Consider the following 20,076-nt stretch of genomic DNA (forward strand, 5'->3'; position numbering starts at 1 on the left):
AGAGTAAGACTAGATGCTAGGGAGATATTCTTTATTATGAAGAATGGTGGTCAGACTCTGGCACAGGTTTCCCAGAGAAGCTGTGGATGCCCTGGAAATGTTCCAGGCCAGGTTGGGTGGGGCCCTGAGCAACCTGGTCTAGCGGAAGGTGTCCCTGTCCATGGTGGGCTGGTGGGGAAGATGAATCAGGGAAACCTTATAAATATGATTGCTTAGTAAAGATTCTGAAAATATGAAACCTGTAATCGAAATAGAAATGAAAGCTGACTTTGAGTTGTAGGATACTGAGTCTCAGTTACTATAGAACCTGAAAACAATGGTCTAGCCAGCTGAAGGAGAATCCCTTTGGATTGAACAATCCCTTTCTGCTGGCTCAGGGATCCAAAGGTCAGTGTAGCAAAACAGAAGTCTAAAGAGTAGTTTTTAGAGTTTAAAATATAATATAAAGTATGGTGATATAGTAGTTCTTATAGGCTGTATGTAGATTCTTTAGGATTTTGTGTCTTGTGTTGGTTGGTCACTGTAAATTAGAATATTCATCACAAAAGGAGATATAATGTATTATAACAAAGACTGATGTCTCTGATCTCTTCCTCCTCTCCTCCCCGCTGCTCTTAGCTCTCTCAGCTCTCACCTCTTAACTCTCCCCCTTCCTCTTCCCCCTGCTCTTGCTCTCTCCTGCTCTCTCCCCTGCCCTTTGCTCTCTCTCTCCCTTCTCTCTCAGCTCTCACCCTGCTGTTCTCTCTCCCTCTCTCTTTGGGACTCCCCTCCAGCCCAGGCTGGTGGCTGAAGGCAAGGCCCTTTTACCCACGGCCCTGCAATAAACCCACATGTTCTAGAATATCCAGGTGGGCAGAATTCCTTGTCCCAGCCATCCATGGATTTGCCTACAGTGGTTGGGAACAAGCTGATATTTAAGGGCCCCTCCAAACCATTCTGTGAACACAGAAAGTAGGTGTTGAATACCTCAGGGAATGTCCTGTTGGTGGAGTGAACAAGATTCACCAGGTTTCCAATTTCTATTTGAAGTTTCAAGAGCTTATCTAGACTAAATCTCTCTGTGATTAGCAAGTGTTTTCAAAAACTCATGAAAGCACATCTCTCTGATAAACAAATGAAGGTAGATTTTTTGATGCTACGTTTTCCAATCCTCTTGGCCATCATGGCTACTTATTACTATGATCTTTGTATCGTGTTACAATTCTCTGTCTTCTAAAAAACAGACACACCCATTTCCATCACATGGAAAGTCACCCATCTCCTAAGAGCAGTTTTACCTTAACTTTAGGCATAGCTGCTTACCTCTGGTTTACCTGCACATTTACACTGACTTGCTCTGTTATTAGAAATACAGAGGAAAAAAAGTCCACAGCTGAAACCAAGAATCCAGCTGGTAGACAACCTTCCCATCCTTTCAACTTCACAACTCAAGAAATAAACAAAGAGGGGCAAAACTGAAGCTTCTAAGAACTCATGGACAATATATTATCTTTTCCCTGGTCTCAAAATATTCTAAGTGTTAAGAGTTGTAATCAACTTACGGTTATCATCCCTCTGCCCTTCCTTCCTCAAACTCTGGTACCTTGTTGCTCCACAGTTCACCCCCATCTTTCTGTGCCACACTCATGCAGAAGGACTGCAGAGAGAACACAGCACTTGTTTTGGGGTGTTTAAAACAGCTGAAGAGAAAAAATTCTCTTGGCCTATGTTCCTGCTGTTCCCCAAGACAGAATTGTGCCTAATTCTCCCATGAAGGATATTTCAAAGCCTTTTCTAAAATATATTAAATAGATTCAACACTTATATACAAACCACACTTGGGCAAAGGAAACAGAGGGAAACATTTTTTTATTGAGAAAAGGTCAGTAAAAATTAAATGGAAGACCAAATAGTAATTTGGCAGAGTACTTCCCTGAAGGGAGAGAATCATTCTTCCATTGTGTGTGCTGTCGTCGTCCATCTATGCTACAAACATATTACAAATAGCCTAAAATATCTGGGAAAGCCCTCAAAAGTTTCAAATTTATTATGCAAATGAAAGTATGATGATAATGCTTTCTTGCTAACGTGTTTGAAAGCCCTACTTGTGGTAATAATATCACCACATGTCACAAAGCAATAGTCCTTTAGAGGAAGGTTTTTGTTACAGACAATTGACACTGAGCTATCTGAAAATACCAAAAAATAGCAATAATAGCAATGGCCCAAATTCTTTGGAAGTGCTGAAGATAAAGCAGTACCTCATTATTCTTTTTATTAAAAAAACCACAAAATAAACATTATTTGTCAAGCATGAATCTGGTGTAACATTAGGTCAGTAATAAGTAAGTCTCATTCTGTGAAAAAAATATCTGTTTTTCTTATAGAGATAAGCTTAAACGCCAGATTATGTTTTTGGAAATTAAAAATGTGACGCCTACAAGCTCTGCAGAAGTAATCTCCAAGAATTCATTGTCTAAACTCAGAATAATAGTCCAGTTCCAGCTTCTAAGAATATCCACAAAAAATGAAAAATGTTTTACAGAGCAAGTAGTCAAAAACATACGTTCTGTGTGTGCATGTGAGGCAAAAAGCTCCAGCAGTATCACAGGAAATCTCACAACTTTATTCCAAGTCCAATCAGTGTTCTCCTGCTTTTTCCAACTGACATAAAGGAAAGTCTAAATTAGCTAAAGAAGCCAACATTTACTACTGAAGGCACATTTTGCTCGCAGTCAAAACTACGTTTGCTACAGTAGTTTAATCTTTAATTTATATCAAGCGAGTAACTTTCTTTGAATTTTTTGTTTGCAAAGTAATCTGTCTTCAATCAATGAGAATCCGTGCAAATTATTAAAACACAAAAGGTTTTTCAAAGCAACGCTGTTCCTAACTTCCTTTAGTTTCTATTTGACTTCAGGCTTATTTAATATGCTCCCATGTAGATAAAAGTAGCACGATTCTGTTTTCATGCTGGGTGGCCAAAAGGTTAACTGTCAGGTTCCCAGTGTGGGAAAATCCCAAAGTAGACAAAATTGTTTTGATGCTTACTGAAGTCATATTTCCAGCAGACTACTTAGATGAATTAGCCAACAATTCTGTTAGTTGATCCCACCTCGCTGAGATAACATTATTATGTTATTTACAAGCAGAGGAAGCTGGGATGTGTTTAAAATGCTGTGAAAAGGGCCACGTTCAGATGTAACTCTGTGACAGGAAATCCTTGGGGTGACAATGTCAGTCCTTGCATTACTGTCACAGAGGACCCACTTCATTTAGAGCAGTTCTTCAAGAAGCCTCAGTCAGTTTGTATTTCTAGCTCCATATGTTCACACGCTTCACTGCATGCAACACCAAACCACACCAGTAGCTGCATCTGTCCATCCCAAACATGCACCATCCTTTTTAAACGTTCTGAGGAACACAGAATTAATGCCAAGAGGTAAAAATCCCTTTTCTTTCAGCATGGCTCTCAGTACAGCTGGCAAGCAGAATCCTTCTCAGGATTGTACCAGTAAGGAGCTTCCTTCAGATGTGACCAGCCAAAGACAAACCATCCTCATACATTTGGCAATTGCCCTGTGGCATGAAATGCACAATACTTATGAAATTGCATTTGCTGCATTGGCTTTTGGCAAAATGATGCTTATGCATCTTTTGGAATTGCATCCTCCTCCTCCCTAGGGGAGCTTCCTTTACTTTTTGGAGGTAAAGTCTTGTTCTTCATTTCACAGAGATGGAAATACATGACGTAATGCACTAAGAAATGTGCTGCTATGAAAACACTTGACCAATTGAGTATTTTCACCAAGTGGGAGTTTGACAGAACTGCTGAGATACTAGGGAAAACCCCTTTGGAAACCACCTGAGGTATACAGCTTCCTTCTGGAAATTAATGTGCCTTCAAAAACACAGCGTGTGTCTGTTCTCTCCCTGCCCCTCTTTAAATTCCTAAATCATCTCTCAAGGAAGTGAGTTGCAGAGAATATCCCCCAAAAATAGAAGCCTGGAGTTCTCTAACTTTACATGACAACATAATGATGACATAAAAGGTCTCTTAGGAGTACAAAGATGCACCATTGGTACTGCCAAGACCATTTTAGTAAGTTTTACTAATGACACTGAACTTTTGGAAGTAAGAAGATAAATAGTAACTCCTCTGAGGAACTCTGTCAAAATAACAGCTCTTTCACACAGATTCTTGCTCTGCACAACCATCTCCTAAATTTCAAAGGAGCTGTCTGCTAGCAGAGCTCTCCAGTCTTCACCAAAACCTTCAGATATAAAACTAGTAGCTCTGAGTGCAGAATTTTACTTTGTTTCCCAAATGCTCTGCAGCAGCACCCCTGTGGAATTCTGTGAAATTAAACCTGCCAGTTTATTACAGTGTCCAAGATTTCACTCCAAGTAATCATCTACAGAGAGCCCTTGAGTGCAGAGTTATTCTCAGCAAGGATGTGGGAGAAGGCAGCCCTGCAGGTAGCTTAGCTTTATGCTGCTTCTGTAACACATTTTACTTTCTACCAGAACACCTCAAGTGCTATGCTTGGTCAAGAAAATATACTTTTGCACTGATCCCATGATCTTTGATCAAATAGTCTGCCACAGCAGACCCCACCTTGGTGACACGTTCCAGAGCCTACTTGATTTTTGGCAAACAGCATTTTCTTACTCATCTGTATATAAACTCTTCCATCTGCTGCTCGTCAGGTTTCATATTGTAACAATTTCACAGAACGTAGAGAAATATATATGCAGACCATTGTTCACAAGTCTCAAATATATATTTTTTTCCAGTTAGTCTCAAATGATGTGCCTCATTTCTGAACTGGTCAAAAAGGTGTCCCATCAACATCTGTGTAATCATCACTATTAATTCTGGAATCTAAAACCCCTTTTAAAACTTCCTGACTCCTAAATCCCAGAAGACAGTAGTAGGACAAGGCAACCAACTATCAAGATATACATGATAACTTTATACACTTAAATATTCTGTCACTACTGCCAAGCATTATTTCAACTCAGTGACAGAATCTGAAGCAAAGTCAGCTGTAGGGATACCAACTGGGACTAGCACAGCTCTCAAAATACTTTCACAGGCCATATGAACATTATCTGGAAGCAGGTGGCCTGCCAGAAAAGAAAGTTGTTCTTTGAGTCAAAATGAAAACTAGGTTAAGGCCTGGTTTTTAGTGTTTGGGAGCTATCAGAAAACTATTCTGCTGTCCACTGGAGCTGCCTGCATGAAGAAGGCCACTTCACTTTTAACTCTTTGACAAAAATTCCTCTGAAGAAGTAAAAAAAAGCCATATGGGAGTTGGACACCAGATATTGTACTTGTTGTGGCTGGGATAGTTAACTTCCTTTACAGCAGGCAGTGTGGTGCTACCTTTTGGGTTTATGACCAAAAGTGTTGGTGACACAGAGATGTTTCAGCTGCTGCTGAGCAGTGCTGGCACAGTGTCATGGCTCATCCTGCTCTGAGATGAGACACTGTCCCTCTTCTGAGTCGTCTGGAGATGCACAAGAAGCTGGACACAGCTGACCCCAACTTACCAAAGGGAGATTCTGAGACATTAATTTTGAAGAATAAAGGACTTCAGTTAAACTAGATATTGCTGACGTAGACTTCCCTTCGCTAACTGGATGTTGTTGAGGTAAACTTCCCTTTGTTAACGGAAGCTGGATTTTAGGAACCGATAAATCAGGAGGCCTGTCAACTTAATCAATAGACTCCAGGAATACAGTGTGATCATAAATCAGAGAGTCTTGAGAAAACAGGATCCAGGTGTCACCAACACTAAAAGGTTAAAAAGGCAAAGTGAGGAAGACCCATCTTACTTCATCATTTTGAAGCCCCACCCCCTAAAAAGGACCACTGACTCAAAGAACAAACTACTCATGCTAAATTGCTTTTTGGCTAATTACCATACGAAGCGGGGAATGGGATGGACCAGAGTTATGAATATGCATTTGTGGTTTGGGTATTGAATACTCCTGTCCATAAAAAGCCCCTGTGATCATCTGTAAATTGTGGTGTGTATTTGGGAGCTATCCCACAGCTGCCCGGCGTCGTGATAAACACACACTTTGTAACTTCAAACTGTTAGAGAGTTTTTGTCCGTCAGAGTTGGATATCGGTATTAGATCAATATCCGTATTTTTTTAATAAATCAATTCCATACCATACAATAATGGTGTTGCTAATAAAAGCTTAGGGGAAGACAGAGGAAATGGACACACACATCCAGCGAATTTGTCCTCCCAGGTCTCAGTTACACGTAATGGAACCCTGTTTGCCAGGGGATGCCTGACCACAGGAAGCAGTGAATCAATTCCTTGTTTTGCTGTTTGCATGGTTTATTTCCCTTGGCTTGTGTGCCCTTGACTCTGCTGGCTGAACTGTCTCTATCTCAACCCACGAGTTTCTTACTTTTACACTCCCAAGCCTTTTTCCCATCCCACTGCTAGAAGATGAGGTATCATCTGTTGCCTGCTAGCCAAGGTTAACCACAGTGCCAGAGGTGAGACAGCCACAACTACCCTGAATACTGTGTTATAATCCCTATGTGTTAATCTTTAAAAATGAAATTATCCATCACCAATTATTGCTTCAGAATGGATTTTTTTAAAAAAAAAACATTAACACAAAGCCTATGGGAGGAGATAGATTATGCCACGCCCTCAGAACATTTACAAAAATCTTAAGACTCTGTCAAGTTTATGTTTATACAAATCCATATATTACAGCTGTCTATGTCTTAAAGGAAAGCATTTCAGGTTTTGCAAGGGCTGGTCCCTTTACTGTCAGTACTGGGGTCTTTTTCAGGGGTTATTCTGTCACCCAGGGGTGATGGAAGAAACATTTGGTGTAATTGCTTCTACCAGCTGCTGTAGATCTCTACACCAAGACACTGAGAGCAGAGACACCAATTCCTGCTTCCAATGGTCTAAGTCAATAGCATTTGGGAAAAGCATGCTGCTAGAGGGATGAGAAAGGAAGAAACATGCAAATGAAAATATTAGGATGGAGCAGAAGAGTGTAGCTTGGATGGAGGGAGGAAAAACAAAAGCTGCTGCATAATTTGCTTTGGTGGAATGAAAAGCAGCCTGAGATCAGAAATGAAATGGGGAACTAGGGAAATGGGAAAGCGGGGTAAGGACAGACCCAGCAAACCCCAGAAAACAGTGACAGACTTGATGCATCAGGAATAAAGAAACAACCAAAAGCAGCTGGATAGAGGACTCCAAGATACTTCAGCCTCATCACTGTTTGCTGGCCAAAACTGTAAAGACATCCTAGAAAACATGGCTCACATTCCATCAAACTCATCTACACAGAAGCTGCAGGTCACCATCCTCCAGTGATTACTCTAAACACACTCTGCAGTGGATCCAAGAGCTCTAACCTTAATCCTAGTAAGACTGACACCTTTATGACTTCTCATTACAGAATTTTCTGCTTTCAGAGTTTTAAAAGTAGTTTAAAACTCCTTTTTAAACACGCTATTAAAGTTGAAAGCTCAGCACTCAAAATCAGGAATTAAAGAAGTGACTGCCACTCACACAACACTAATTCAGCCTTCTAACAAAGGATGTTACAACACAATAGCATTGTAAAACACCACGAATGCAATTCAACACCATTTGAACACAGTATTGGCATCCTTTCTTCTATCTCTGGAGATGTTTTAGAAATGAAATGTGCAGTGAAAGTGTTGGTGCTCATCACAGATCTAGAAGGGAATTATAAATGGATCACAGATAGAGCTCATGGTCAAACTACTTGTGGTAGTTCTCTGTCCAGATTTGCTCTCAGACTATGGTCTTTCCACACAAAAATTCTGTCATTCTGTGGAACAAGAGCCAATAATAAAAAAAAGCACAGGAACCCACGACCTCACACCAAAAATTCCACAGCTATTTGATGCTCATTTTTAGGGAGCAAAAGGATATCTTTTCAGGAATCCTGAGCACACAGACATGCACTTGGAAATCAATTCGATCAAAAATTTTATTTTTGTTCAAAGAAACAAAAATCTGCAACATAAAACTAATAGTCTCAGATATCAGTCTGTATTTAGTCCACACAATCTGACTGGCTGTATTTCAAGTTAATATTTCCAATTTTCTGCTATAAAAATAGAAAACCAAATTAATTTGAGCCATATTCTATACTGAAGTAAGGAGCTTCAAGACCGTGTCTGTCTTCAAAAAATAGGTATACAGAGGTATTAAATTTTATAATTATTTTTGTTTGACATTAACTAAGCTATAAACTTAGCTTTTAATTTTCAGCCTCAATGCTTTTATAGTGATATGAAAATTCACAATCATCCATCCAAGAAAATCCATTGACTTTTCACAGGTACAGCAGCAGCACTACTTCCCTTTAAAGAAAACTGACCATTAAGACTGGCTAAATAAAACAAAGCCAAGATCTGTCAAATCAAAATACCATGAAAAAAATGAAACAGCTTGTCTTTGGTCCTCTGTGCCACAGTAACATGCTCCAGACACAGGACTGTGCATAATCAAAAACACCAGATTCAATTCCCCTTCACAAAGGATGCCACCAACAGAATGTGCCTTTTTGCTAACGATGCAGGGAAAAGGGTGAACAACATTCCTCCACTGCAAAAATGCTGATCCTGCTCTCAAAATATAAAATAAACTCGGCACAGACAAAGCAGACCATTTGCACCACTAACTTCCAGTCTCAGCAGATGCCCCTCTGACAAACTGCCTAATCACAGCTCTTGACATTTTTAATTAAAAAAAAAAAAAGAAACAAACAAACAACAACAACAAAAAAAAAAACCTGGACCTATGATTACCATATGTCACACGGGCTACGGTGCAGGAGTTCCTCCTTATCACAGGGAACTTCATTTTCCAGGTTATCTGTTGTCACCCCTAGTTACTCAGCCGGTGTTTTCGCTGACTCAGCACAACTGCACCGCTACTTGTCACCAAGTTCGGCGTAAACCTTTCACTCTACAGGAAATTTTATATTAGAAAGGCAATTATCCTAAGTATATAGCGAAACTCAGGGTTTGCGCTGCCAGGTGCTGTCCCATTTGCAAACCAGCGTTTTTTATCAAAGAAAGAGGAAAAGGGGAAAGAGGGTTGAGGCGCGCTGCGGTGACAGGCAGCCCGTGTGTCCCGATGGCTGACAGCTCCTGCCGGGGCCCGGCTCCACACAGGGTCACCTCTGCGCCACAGCCCGGGACTCCCTCCCGGAGAGCTCCCGAAGCGGCGCACACACACCTACCGTCACCGTCTCCTTGGCAGCGGCCGCCACGGGGATGGGGAGCAGCGCCCGGGCCGCGCCCGGCTCCCGGGAGGGCTCCCGCCGCCGCTCGGACAGCCGGTACCCCGCCAACCCGGCGACGGCCGCCCCCGCCGCCGCCCAGCCCAGCTCCCGCCGCCACCGCCGCGGCCCCGCCGCCGCGGCCCCGCCGCCTCCCCACAGCCGCCGGGCCGGCGGAGCGCCGGGCGCGGGCCCCAGGCGGCGGCGCCAGCGGAGAAGGGAGCGCAGGGCGGCCATGGCCCCGCTCCGCCTCAGCGCCCGGCGCACCGAGCCGCCACAAGCCTCGCGAGAACTGGGCAAGGGGCGGGAACCGAGCGGGGCCCGCAGACCCCGCCCCGCGCCGCCGCCGGGCCGCCCGCGGGGGTCGGTACTCAGGGCCGGATACCGGGACAGGCTACCGGCTATCGGCTCCCCGCTCCTCACTGCCGGCTGCCGGCTGCCGGGACAGGCTACCGGCTATCGGCTCCCCGCTCCTCACTGCCGGCTGCCGGGACAGGCTACCGGCTATCGGCTCCCCGCTCCTCACTGCCGGCTGCCGGCTGCCGGGACAGGCTACCGGCTATCGGCTCCCCGCTACTCACTGCCGGCTGCCGGCTGCCGGGACAGGCTCCCCGCTCCCGGCTCCCCGCTCCTCAGTGCCGGCTGCCGGGACAGGCTACCGGCTATCGGCTCCCCGCTCCTCAGTGCCGGCTGCCGGCTGCCGGGACAGGCTACCGGCTATTGGCTCCCCGCTCCTCACTGCCGGCTGCCGGCTGCCAGGACAGGCTACCGGCTATCGGCTCCCCGCTACTCACTGCCGGATACCGGCTGCCGGGACAGGCTACCGGCTATCGGCTCCCCGCTCCTCAGTGCCGGCTGACGGCTACCGGGACAGGCTACCGGGTCCGCACTGCCGGCTGCCGGGACAGGCTCCCCGCTCCTCACTGCCGGCTACCGGGACAGGCTCCCGGCTACCGGGACAGACTATCGGCTCTCGGGACAGGCTCCCGGATACCGGGACAGGCTCCCCGCTCCTGAGTGCCGGCTCCCGGATACCGGGACAGGCTCCGGGACAGGCTCCCGGCTACCGGCTCCCGAGACAGGCTCCCGGATACCAGGACAGGCTCCCGGATACCGGGACAGGCTCCCCGCTCCTCAGTGCCGGCTGCCGGCTCCCGGGACAGGCTACCGGGTCCGCACTCCCGGCTGCCCGCTCCCGGCTCCCCACTCCCTGCTCCGTGCTCCCGACTCCCCGCTCCCGACACCCGGCTCCCTGCTCCCCACTCCCGGCTCCTTGCTCTCCACTCCCGGTTCCCGGCTCCTGGCTCCCGGCTCCCCGCTCCCGGCTCCTCGCTCCCGGGGACGCGGCCGAGGCAGCGGAGATCCCAGGTGGCCAGCCCGAACACGAGGAGCCGGCAGGGAGCTGGATCCGCTCGGTTTGAGCCGGTGCCGGTGCGGGCAGGTGTGTGTGAGCCGCCGGGAGCTGTGCCCTCGGCACCGCGGCCCGGAGCTGCTCACCGCCCGCCCCGCTCCGGGACTGTGCCCCTCCGTGTGTCCTTGCCAGGGCAACTGCCTCTCTGGTAAAGGTTCTTGGCCACAGCTAGCTTCCTTAGCATGACCGAGAACTAGGGAAAGGCCAGTTGGGAAAGATAAGCATGGCCTTTTGTTCCTATTTGATGCTGATGGGCGATAAATCTTGTCGGGGCATCTCATGGTAGGGCATTCTTCCATGGTACAACCTGCGCACCACCTACATTACCTTGAAACTTTATAAACTGTACACAAACATTTCAAGACACAGCACACCTCATGGCCTCTTTTTTTTTTTTTTTTTTTTTTTTTTTTTTTGGCAGTCTCAGTCTTTTTCTTCTTTACATTCTTCTTTACAAAAGTACATCCAAGTTTCAGCCACTTCCCCTTCCACCCCCCACCTCCCCATCTCTAATGACTTTTTATATTACTATAAACATGATTTAGGAAAATACACAAATGATAACTGGATACCTTTTAAGACACTCTCATGGATTTTGAATTACATTCAATGGTTATGATATGTGTCAAGAGACAGTCTTGATGATGCAACTGCAAGCATGGCCAAGGTTGAGTTACTGCAGAGCTATGGCTGGAATTGCAGGTATCTGGCCTGAATGATAGATTTACTGCATTTCTTTCCAAATTTTAGAACACTGTAAGCCAATTCATTCATCAAGTAACTTGACTACATTATTCCCAAAAAAAACCCAAAAAACAAACAAACAAACAAAAAACCCAAACTCTTATGGCTTGTTTGTTTTGTTTTAATAATATACTTCTTTATTTTATAAATACTTTGTACGTATGACTCCCAGGCAAAATCCTTTTCTGCAAGTCTGAGTTACATCTCTGTCCTAAATGACTAAAGGCCAATATAAAGACCAGCGTTTAGGAGTCAAGGCAAGAGTTTCATGACTGAAACACAAGTACTTTTCTTGCTGGTACTTGAGTAAGCATCCAGTCTGGAAGATTTTGTGGAATGTGGCTCTTATCTGTTCTAGCTGCCTCATTAGGAGACATCATTCAGCAATACAATAACTTTTTCAAATAGTCTACCTTTTTGGTTTGACTGGAAGAGAAACCACTTTTGGTCAGTGTGGTGTCCCAAAGTAAACCTGTTAAGAGCTCATCAGTCACCTGAACTGTGGTCATCAACCATGAGTTATCTCCCTGTTCACACTGTTTCCCTGAAATTAATTAGCCACATTTTACTGACTTTTCAATAGCACCTTTAGGCTAAAATTTCTTTTGCTTAAAAAATCCAATTCTCATCTGCAGCTACTTACACTCAGGTAATTTTAGGCAGGACTTCCCTGGTAAGGTATTTGCTTAGGAACAAGAGCAAAATTTATTTGTGCAGCAAGTCTAAGAACATAAGCTGTCTGAACATCTTCTATGCATAGATTCAGAAAGCATGCCATTTAAATAAATTAAGGTTGTTTTAATCCAATGATTCACTTGCAGGACTAATAAAAAGAGCTGCCAAATGAGGCATTTGAATATTGATATATGGAATCAGTCTGTTCTCACTGGATGTAGCCATGTAAATGTGTGCTCATTGCAATAGTTTCTCTGTTCCTTTCTGCATATATATAGGGGTTTATTCACGTGTGTCCACAAAAACATGATCAGTAAAATCATGAATCTTTAAAAAGCCTTATGAATTTCTGTCTTCACTTGAAGAAATAAAACAAAGCGTGCAGGTGTAAGAAATGTAGAACTTCCTTCCCTTAGGAAAAAGAAAATCATCATTGCTTTTTCCTCATGTGAGTTTTCTTAAATGATTAAATACAAATATACATGCAGAAGAGGAAGCTTCCAACATTTTTAAAGTCTGCACGTATTGCATTTTAAGGGCTTTACATCATCAGATTATGGCCTAATTTGTATATGAAGCCTTGGAAAAGTTGTGTTCTTTTCTTCCTAGGGAATTCTGCACAAGGATGCACCTTTTTCACACAGACTTGCAGTGCTTGGAAAGGCACTCGTCACCTGTGCGTGTTCTGCTCGCCTTCCAGAAACAGAGAACCATATTTTTGTGTCCAAATCTAGGGAGAATCTGAAATGATACATAGGTATGTCCAGCTGGACACGTTCCTTTGTGGGGTCCTCTGTGGGTTTTGTTCCACCAAATGTTTGCTTTCTCATGTATTCATGTACCCTTCCTTTCCAATATTTTATTATATCATCAAAAATTTACAGAAGGTACAAAACTGTTGTGAGGGAGTTCTAAAATTAACAAAGGTGCAATAAAGTTGCAGGACCTAAAGTTTTATAGCTAGCAGGAGTTTTATAGATATGTAGATTGATCTGTCTCTCCATGCAGATCAGACTATCTATAAAAGATAGTCCTTTATAGATAAAAAGTATAGACTATCTATAAATGATTTCAGTCCAGACTATCTATAAAAGATTTCAGTCCATTACATTCTCCACTCCCTTGGCAGCCACTAGGTTTTGCTTATGCTATTCTTAGGAAATACACAGTAATTATATTGTCTATAGAAGTCCTAACTACTCGCTGTGGAAATAAAAACTTGACCAAATATATATTTGTTCAATGACACCGAAAGTGCCGTCTTTAGGAAGTATACGTAGAGTCGATTAGATTGTACTGTATACTTTCAGTTGAATTATGTACTCTTGTAAAAAAAACTCTTCAAAATTATTTAACTTCCCATGGTATTAGTTTCAGAAGGTGCAAAAAAAAAAAAAAATTTCTTTAGTGTTATCTTTTCCTGTCACGTGACTAGTGCAAACACACACAGAAAAATCTTATCTTTTTTTTTTTTTTTTTTCCTTTTCTGGTACTTTATAAAACAGCATAACCGGTTTAGTTCCCAGACATTAAAGACTCCACTCAGAAAAGATAGGTGTTATGTATTCCACTCTACTTGAAACATTTCCATTCTAGAACAGGAAAGATTGAGCCATAAGGGTCTTTCAGTGTGTGACGGCTGAAGGCTTTTTTATCCTTCAGAATGACCCCAAGCCTTCTCTACTGCAGACAGTGACGTTATCTGAACGGTTCAGATATTTCGGAATGGAAATGTTAAACCTTTCCATTCTAGAACAGGAAAGATTGAGCCATAAGGGTCTTTCAGTGTGTGATGGCTGAAGGCTTTTTTATCCTTCAGAATGACCCCAAGCCTTCTCTACTGCAGACAGTGACGTTATCTGAACGGTTCAGATATTTCAGAATGGAAATGTTAAACATTTCCATTCTAGAACAGGAAAGATTGACCCCTCTGCTGGTTGTAGGGCTTGGACCCAAGAACAATATCAGTATGGGGAGCATCTTTAGGCTTAGAACAATATTCCTCCTCCATTAAACTGGACCATCCTGCTGCATGTCCTGCAACGTAACAGCTGTGATGAACAGTTTGATCCTGACCTGCCAGTCATATCCATAAAAAGACTCGATGTTTGTTTCAAACGTTTTTTGGTGTGTTTGAGTAATCGGTGAACAGGCTATTTGAGGAATAGGTGCCGTATAGATTATTCAACTTTGATCTATTTCTTTGATTTAGCGCTACAATTAAGTAGATTTGCTTCAAAGAGAAAGCTCATTGGTTGATGTTTTACACTGATGTGATAATGTTTACACAGATGTGCTTTGAAATCTCGATGATGGTGGATTTTTTGGGTCCCCACCACATGACAGGCTCCTGTTATCTGAAAGGTAAAATAATATAACATCTATCTGTAACTGCCTTCAGAACAGGTCTGCCTGTGCTCTCCTCTGAGGTGATTTATCTGATCGTTGTATTTAGCATTAATTTTTTTTTTTTCAGTTTTAAATCCCTCCACAGTAAATCACTCGCTTTAAAGCAGCCTTTTTATAATTCAGGTGCACACAGGGGCAGTACTTAGGACTGCAATGATGAAAAGGTGTCACATTACCTGCTTTAAAGCACCTGCCAATTAATTAGCCCTCTACTCTCCATAGCAAATAAAGGTAAGCAGTCAAATCCATTTGATCTCTCAGATTTAGATTGTGACTGAAAAGAGCATGAAGCAAGACGGGAGAACTAATCTCTCGTGATTCTCTGCAACTTTTTTGTTTAAATGAAACCTTAAACCACCAAGCGATTCTCTTGAACTTTTGAAAGAACTGACTATGAAAGATCTTTACATTTTATACTTTAATACCATGTTTTAACATTGGCAAAGAACTGCATGGCTCAGATGCTGAGATAGGTCGTGTCATTTAAGCCCTAAAATTCATTAGGCTTTACAGAAAAAGCAGGAAAGATGGCAAAAGTCAAGCTTTTAGATTTAAAATAGCATTGTTTTACCATCGGTGAATATGTTTTCCACCAAAACATATTTCCTGTGTGAACCATTCTACTCAGGGGATGAAAAAAGTGCATATGCTTATCAGAAGCAGGACAACAAAATCCCAAACTGATTCGAAACATTGTAGAACTGCAACAGGGATCTTTCAGTAGGTGATATTGCTTATTTATGATACTCACGGACCTTGGCTACGGGCCCAATGAAAAACCCCAAAGAAGATGGATTCTTTCTTCCTCTCTGCAAGTTTTGAAAACATTTATCCCAAACGCTGGGGCTGCCCGTTTATGTTTTTAAGTCTTCCTGTCAATACCCAAATGCTGTAGATCAGTTTCGTGTCACATTAATGATAAATTAAACGCGAGGGAGATTTTGCAGAGGGGAAAACACCTCCCTGACGATGCCAATTTCTTTAGAAATTCCCCTCCTTGTAGTCGAAGCGATAAAAGGGAAGCGTAATGCATGTACATTTTTTATTAGCGTTTTAGAAACAGGGAGGAAAACTGTCAGATCTTCGGGTTGGTTTTTTTTTTTTTCTTTTTCTTTTTCTTTCATGTGTGTCTGGGCAGGTCTAACCCTCAGGTAACGCCCTTTCTCCTTCTCCCCTCCTCGCTTCTCTTTGCACCTGTCCACGTAATGCTGGGGCAGCTCCCGCCGCTCGCTCCCGCCGCTCGTGTGCGCGCCCGGAGCGCCCTCCCCGCCGTGCCCGCACATCAGAGGAAGGTGCGAGCGGAGAGAGAACCGGTTTACAATTTCAAACGCTGCCTCCCCGCAGCGCCTTCATTAGCATATGTCAGGGCCCCGCCGTATATATATATATACACACACACAGAGGCGCGGAGCTGATGAGCAGCGCCAGCTCGCATCAGCACGGCTCGGTTCGGCTCGGCCCCGCCGGCTCCCCATGCTCGGGGCTCCGCCGCGCATCACCCCACATGCCCACCGGCAGAGCCCGGCCGCCGCTCTCCTCCGCCGTGCCCTAACCCGCTCTCCCCGCGCCCGCATGGCTCCGCTGGCCGACGTGGGCGGCTTCCTGGGCGGTCTGGACGGCCTGGGCCAGCCGGTGGGTGCCCACTTCTTGCTGCCGCCCGCCGGGGAGCGCTCGGCGCTGCTGGGGGACCGCCGAGCCCCGGCGGAGCGGGGGGACCGCCGAGCCCCGGTTTCGGCGGCGGTGGCAGCGGAGGACCTGGCGCATTTGCAGGGCATCCTGCGGCGGCGACAGCTCTACTGCCGAACCGGCTTCCACCTGCAGATCCTGCCCGACGGCAGCGTGCGCGGCACCCGCCAGGACCACAGCCTCTTCGGTAGGCGGCTGCGGCACGGCCCCGCGTGTGCGGGTCTGGGGGAGCGTGTCTGGGGGTGTGTGTGTGTGTGTCAGCGCCTCTGGGTGTACCTGGGAGGGAGCACCCGTGCTCTCGGGAGGATGATGTGATGTGATGCTGGTGATGCTGAGGCAGGTGGATGAGTTGTCAGAGCAGAAAGGCTTCCCCCCGCGGCTCCGGAGGTGTGCTCCAGGGCAGGGCTGTGCGCCCCAGGCGGGTCGGGAGATGGGCAATGCTCAGGCTGAGCCGGGGGTCTGTAAGCGCATGAACACACCGGTAGGGTTAGGGGGCATGGCTGAGAATCAGACTGATCCCTTTTGTTCTCACTGTTGGTATCGGAGCTTCTTGGGTCTCTGTAGAAGAGCAGAGGGTACAGACTTGGGCATGCTCATCCTGAGGCTGCTCTAGACTGCTTTGCTTCGCGGGATGCAAAGCTGAAATAGAGGAGCCAAAAATGCCTCTTTGATCAAATACTCAAAATGCTCCTCAGTTAGCTTGCTCTGTCAACAAACCCAGAGGAGGTGAAGACAACCCCAAAGCATAAACATGTCCTGCGAAATGAGAATAAATCCTAAATAGGAGTCGTAGTAGCTGGACACCCGAACAAACCTGCTGTTGTCAACTCCATGTGAGTTTTGGTGTGTACTGATTTGGCAGTCGTAAAAAGGTGATTAAAGAGCTCCCTATCGCCCTCCCCATAGGCAAAGCGATCTGTTGGAATGGCTCTTAATTGCTTTTATAACACAGGGATGTTTTAAGAAGCAGAGGAGCAGTAGTGAAACAGTTCTCGGAAGGAAGATTTCCTACAGCGTGTAAACATGAAATAAACCTTTGCTTTAAAAGGAAAATCGAGTTAGCCATAGATCTAACATTTGCTGGGTTTTTTAGGCTTGTACTACCTTTATTCCACCGCTACTCTCGGCAGGTTTGTCTGATGTGGTTTCTTTGTGGGTTGTATCACCTGCTTTTATGCTTTGGGGAAAAGGGTGGCTTTGAAAATGATATCAGAAAGACAAAATGCCTCCAAATCTTTTGTGGGATTCTGTGCTTTATGAACTGGAAAACTAGGATGATTTACTTGTGATACAGCTTTTAATGCTTACTGTTTGTAAAGGACTTTTTTTTTTCCTCTGTTTGTTAATACAAGTAAGAAACCTGCCAAAGCTCAATTAAAATTGAAAACATTTGAAATTACAGACAGTCCATCTGTCCGAGAGTGAAAATTGTCCTGACATCATAAATAGTAAACAGACAAAAAGTCATAATCAGCTGCACTACTTAAAACTACTTACCTTATATTCAGGGCTTTTTTTTTTTTTTTAATGTTTTGTGGTTTTGCTGCTGCACAGCAATATCTTAGTTTGGATTCTGGCACGTCTTTTTGAGGCTTTGATTACGTTGTTAACAACTTCCAAAATGCCAGTTCACACATTTCCTTTCTTTCATGTTTTGGATGTGCTGTAATCTGTGCATATGAATTGGTTAAATATGTTGGCTTACCTTTGCCAAATTCAGGCTTCAAATCTTACCTCGTGTCTCAAATACTTTATTAATATATATTACATTTTGGGGGGGGCAAATGGAATATAAATAATGTTATGATCCAAACAGTAGCAAAAAAAAAAAAAAAAAAAAAAAAAAAGGCAGCATATTTTATGTACTTTAAAATGTCTGCACTAAAGACAGCAAGTTGTGTCAAGAGGTGTGGACTCTTATGCTACATAAGATGTCTGGCAAATACTTTTCTTTTTCTTTGATTCTGTTATATCAAATCCCCATCTGTACTTTGATTTCCATTCAAATCACCTAATAATGGATGTGGTTTTTTTTTTAAGATAACTCTGTAGAAGTAGTAAAGTATATTTTCAGGTCGTTCAAATTAATCTTCCCATATTTGAGTAGGCACTTTAGCAAATAGTGTACAATCATTAAAGACTCCAACAGCATGGTAGTAATGGCTTTAGTCTCAGTGATGAATAAAGTCCTTTCGTATTCGACATTTTTAAATAGTTTCTTAAGTGGTGTAGGATTCATCTTCTCAGATGAGGCTTCTCTGACTGCTTTTCCACGAACATTGTGTACATTTTCACACAGCATTTGAAATTTCAGAGAAACTGGGCCACATTTACTACAACATGTGCATTTTCTACTTGTTTTCAACCGACTTTTTGGATTCTATGTGTTTGACGGTTACAAGATGAATTAAAGCAAAAATTTTATTTTTTTTTCAGGTATCCTCGAATTCATCAGTGTGGCAGTGGGACTGGTCAGTATTAGAGGCGTGGACAGTGGCCTTTACCTTGGGATGAATGAGAAGGGAGAACTCTATGGCTCTGTAAGTACCGATTTCATAGCAGCTCGTACATCTTTAGGTTTTTGGTTTGCTTCCTACCACAATGCAACCCCCTGGAGGAGTTCATCTCAGCTTTCAAAACACCAACACCTTTTCCTGTTGGAATGTGTAGTGTGTTTTTGAAGTACACAGTGTAGCCTTGGGTACTTCAACAAAATAAAATTGATTTTTACAAAGCTGTAAGGGTAATACCAGGTCCTATTATTTTTGCAAGTTTTAAAGCGTCTTCAGATAAAATATTCTGTTTCTCCACTTCCTTTGGTTGTGGTCATTCCAGTTCAAAACGTGAGAAGTGATGCACACACAAGTTCCTTCCTGTTTTGTTGGGTTGCATCTGAGTCCCTCTACCAAATCTCATTTCTAGAACAGTAGATACCCCAAGACAAATCTCTACATAATATAATTCCTGTAAGCCAGGTGAATTTGAAACAAATCATAAATAAGTAATGTTTCCTTACAGTAAATGTGAGCTAATTAATTTTTTAAAATCCAAAATCGTGGGTGTACAGCTCTAAGTTTCCAAACTCACTTTCAGGTCTACATAGTCTTCTAGGGTTTGGTTTGTTGCCATTTAAATGAACAGTAAGGCTACACAAAGCCTAAAGCATTTTGTTTATTTTCATAATTATTTTCTTTTTTTTTTCTTCATATCTTCAAATATCTAGTGGCAGCTTAACTTATTTTCCTTTTCTCTTTCTTCCTGCAGGAGAAACTAACTTCTGAGTGCATCTTCAGGGAGCAGTTTGAGGAGAACTGGTACAACACTTACTCATCCAATGTGTACAAACACGGCGATTCGGGGCGGAGGTACTTTGTAGCACTTAATAAAGATGGTACTCCCAGAGATGGGGCAAGATCCAAAAGACACCAAAAATTCACACATTTCTTACCCCGGCCTGTGGATCCTGAAAGAGTTCCAGAACTGTACAAAGATGTGTTAGGATACAGCTGAGGAAAGAGCCAGCTTTGGCATGAAAAAAGCAAGCTGGAGCTGTTGGCCACGCTTTCATGGCAGTGTCAGCACGAGGAACCTGCAGTCTGGATGCTGGATGGGAGGAACCTGGTGGTGAAAGGCAAGCCTGTGTTTGTGACCACTGGATTTAGGAGACAAAAGCTTGAAGGTGGACGTGGAGCAGCTTCCTCGAGACTTGCTGAATGGTTTGGTGGCCGGTCACCAGGGGAAAGTGAGACTTCTTAACACATAATGAACTCTCAGCAGTTCTGTCTGGATTACCTGTGGCCTGTCAATTAGCAAGGAACCATCTACATCATATGGATGGATGAGGCAATGGCTGGAAGAA

General features: G+C 43.9%; 2 protein-coding genes across 9 annotated transcripts in view; one reads left to right on the forward strand and one right to left on the reverse strand.

The window, feature by feature from the left end:
• LOC136360042 (calcium uptake protein 3, mitochondrial-like) overlaps positions 1-9,532 on the reverse strand; it is a 54,042-nt gene extending 44,510 nt beyond the window's left edge. For all 8 annotated transcript variants that reach the window (XM_066316946.1, XM_066316942.1, XM_066316945.1 and 5 more), the window contains exon 1: positions 9,254-9,532. In XM_066316946.1, coding sequence (XP_066173043.1) covers positions 9,254-9,529 — 276 coding nt within the window. In that variant the 5' untranslated portion in view covers positions 9,530-9,532. The remainder of the gene's footprint in view (positions 1-9,253) is intronic.
• Positions 9,533-15,890: 6,358 nt separating this feature from the next.
• FGF20 (fibroblast growth factor 20) lies at positions 15,891-19,802 on the forward strand. Its single transcript, XM_066316772.1, is given in 5 exon segments — positions 15,891-15,982; positions 15,984-16,026; positions 16,029-16,404; positions 18,654-18,757; positions 19,482-19,802. Coding segments are annotated over 5 exon segments (861 nt in total). The 3' UTR covers positions 19,728-19,802.
• The last annotated feature ends 274 nt before the right edge of the window (positions 19,803-20,076 follow it).

This window comes from Sylvia atricapilla, chromosome 4, assembly GCF_009819655.1.
Source record: "Sylvia atricapilla isolate bSylAtr1 chromosome 4, bSylAtr1.pri, whole genome shotgun sequence".
Lineage (NCBI taxonomy): Eukaryota > Metazoa > Chordata > Aves > Passeriformes > Sylviidae > Sylvia > Sylvia atricapilla.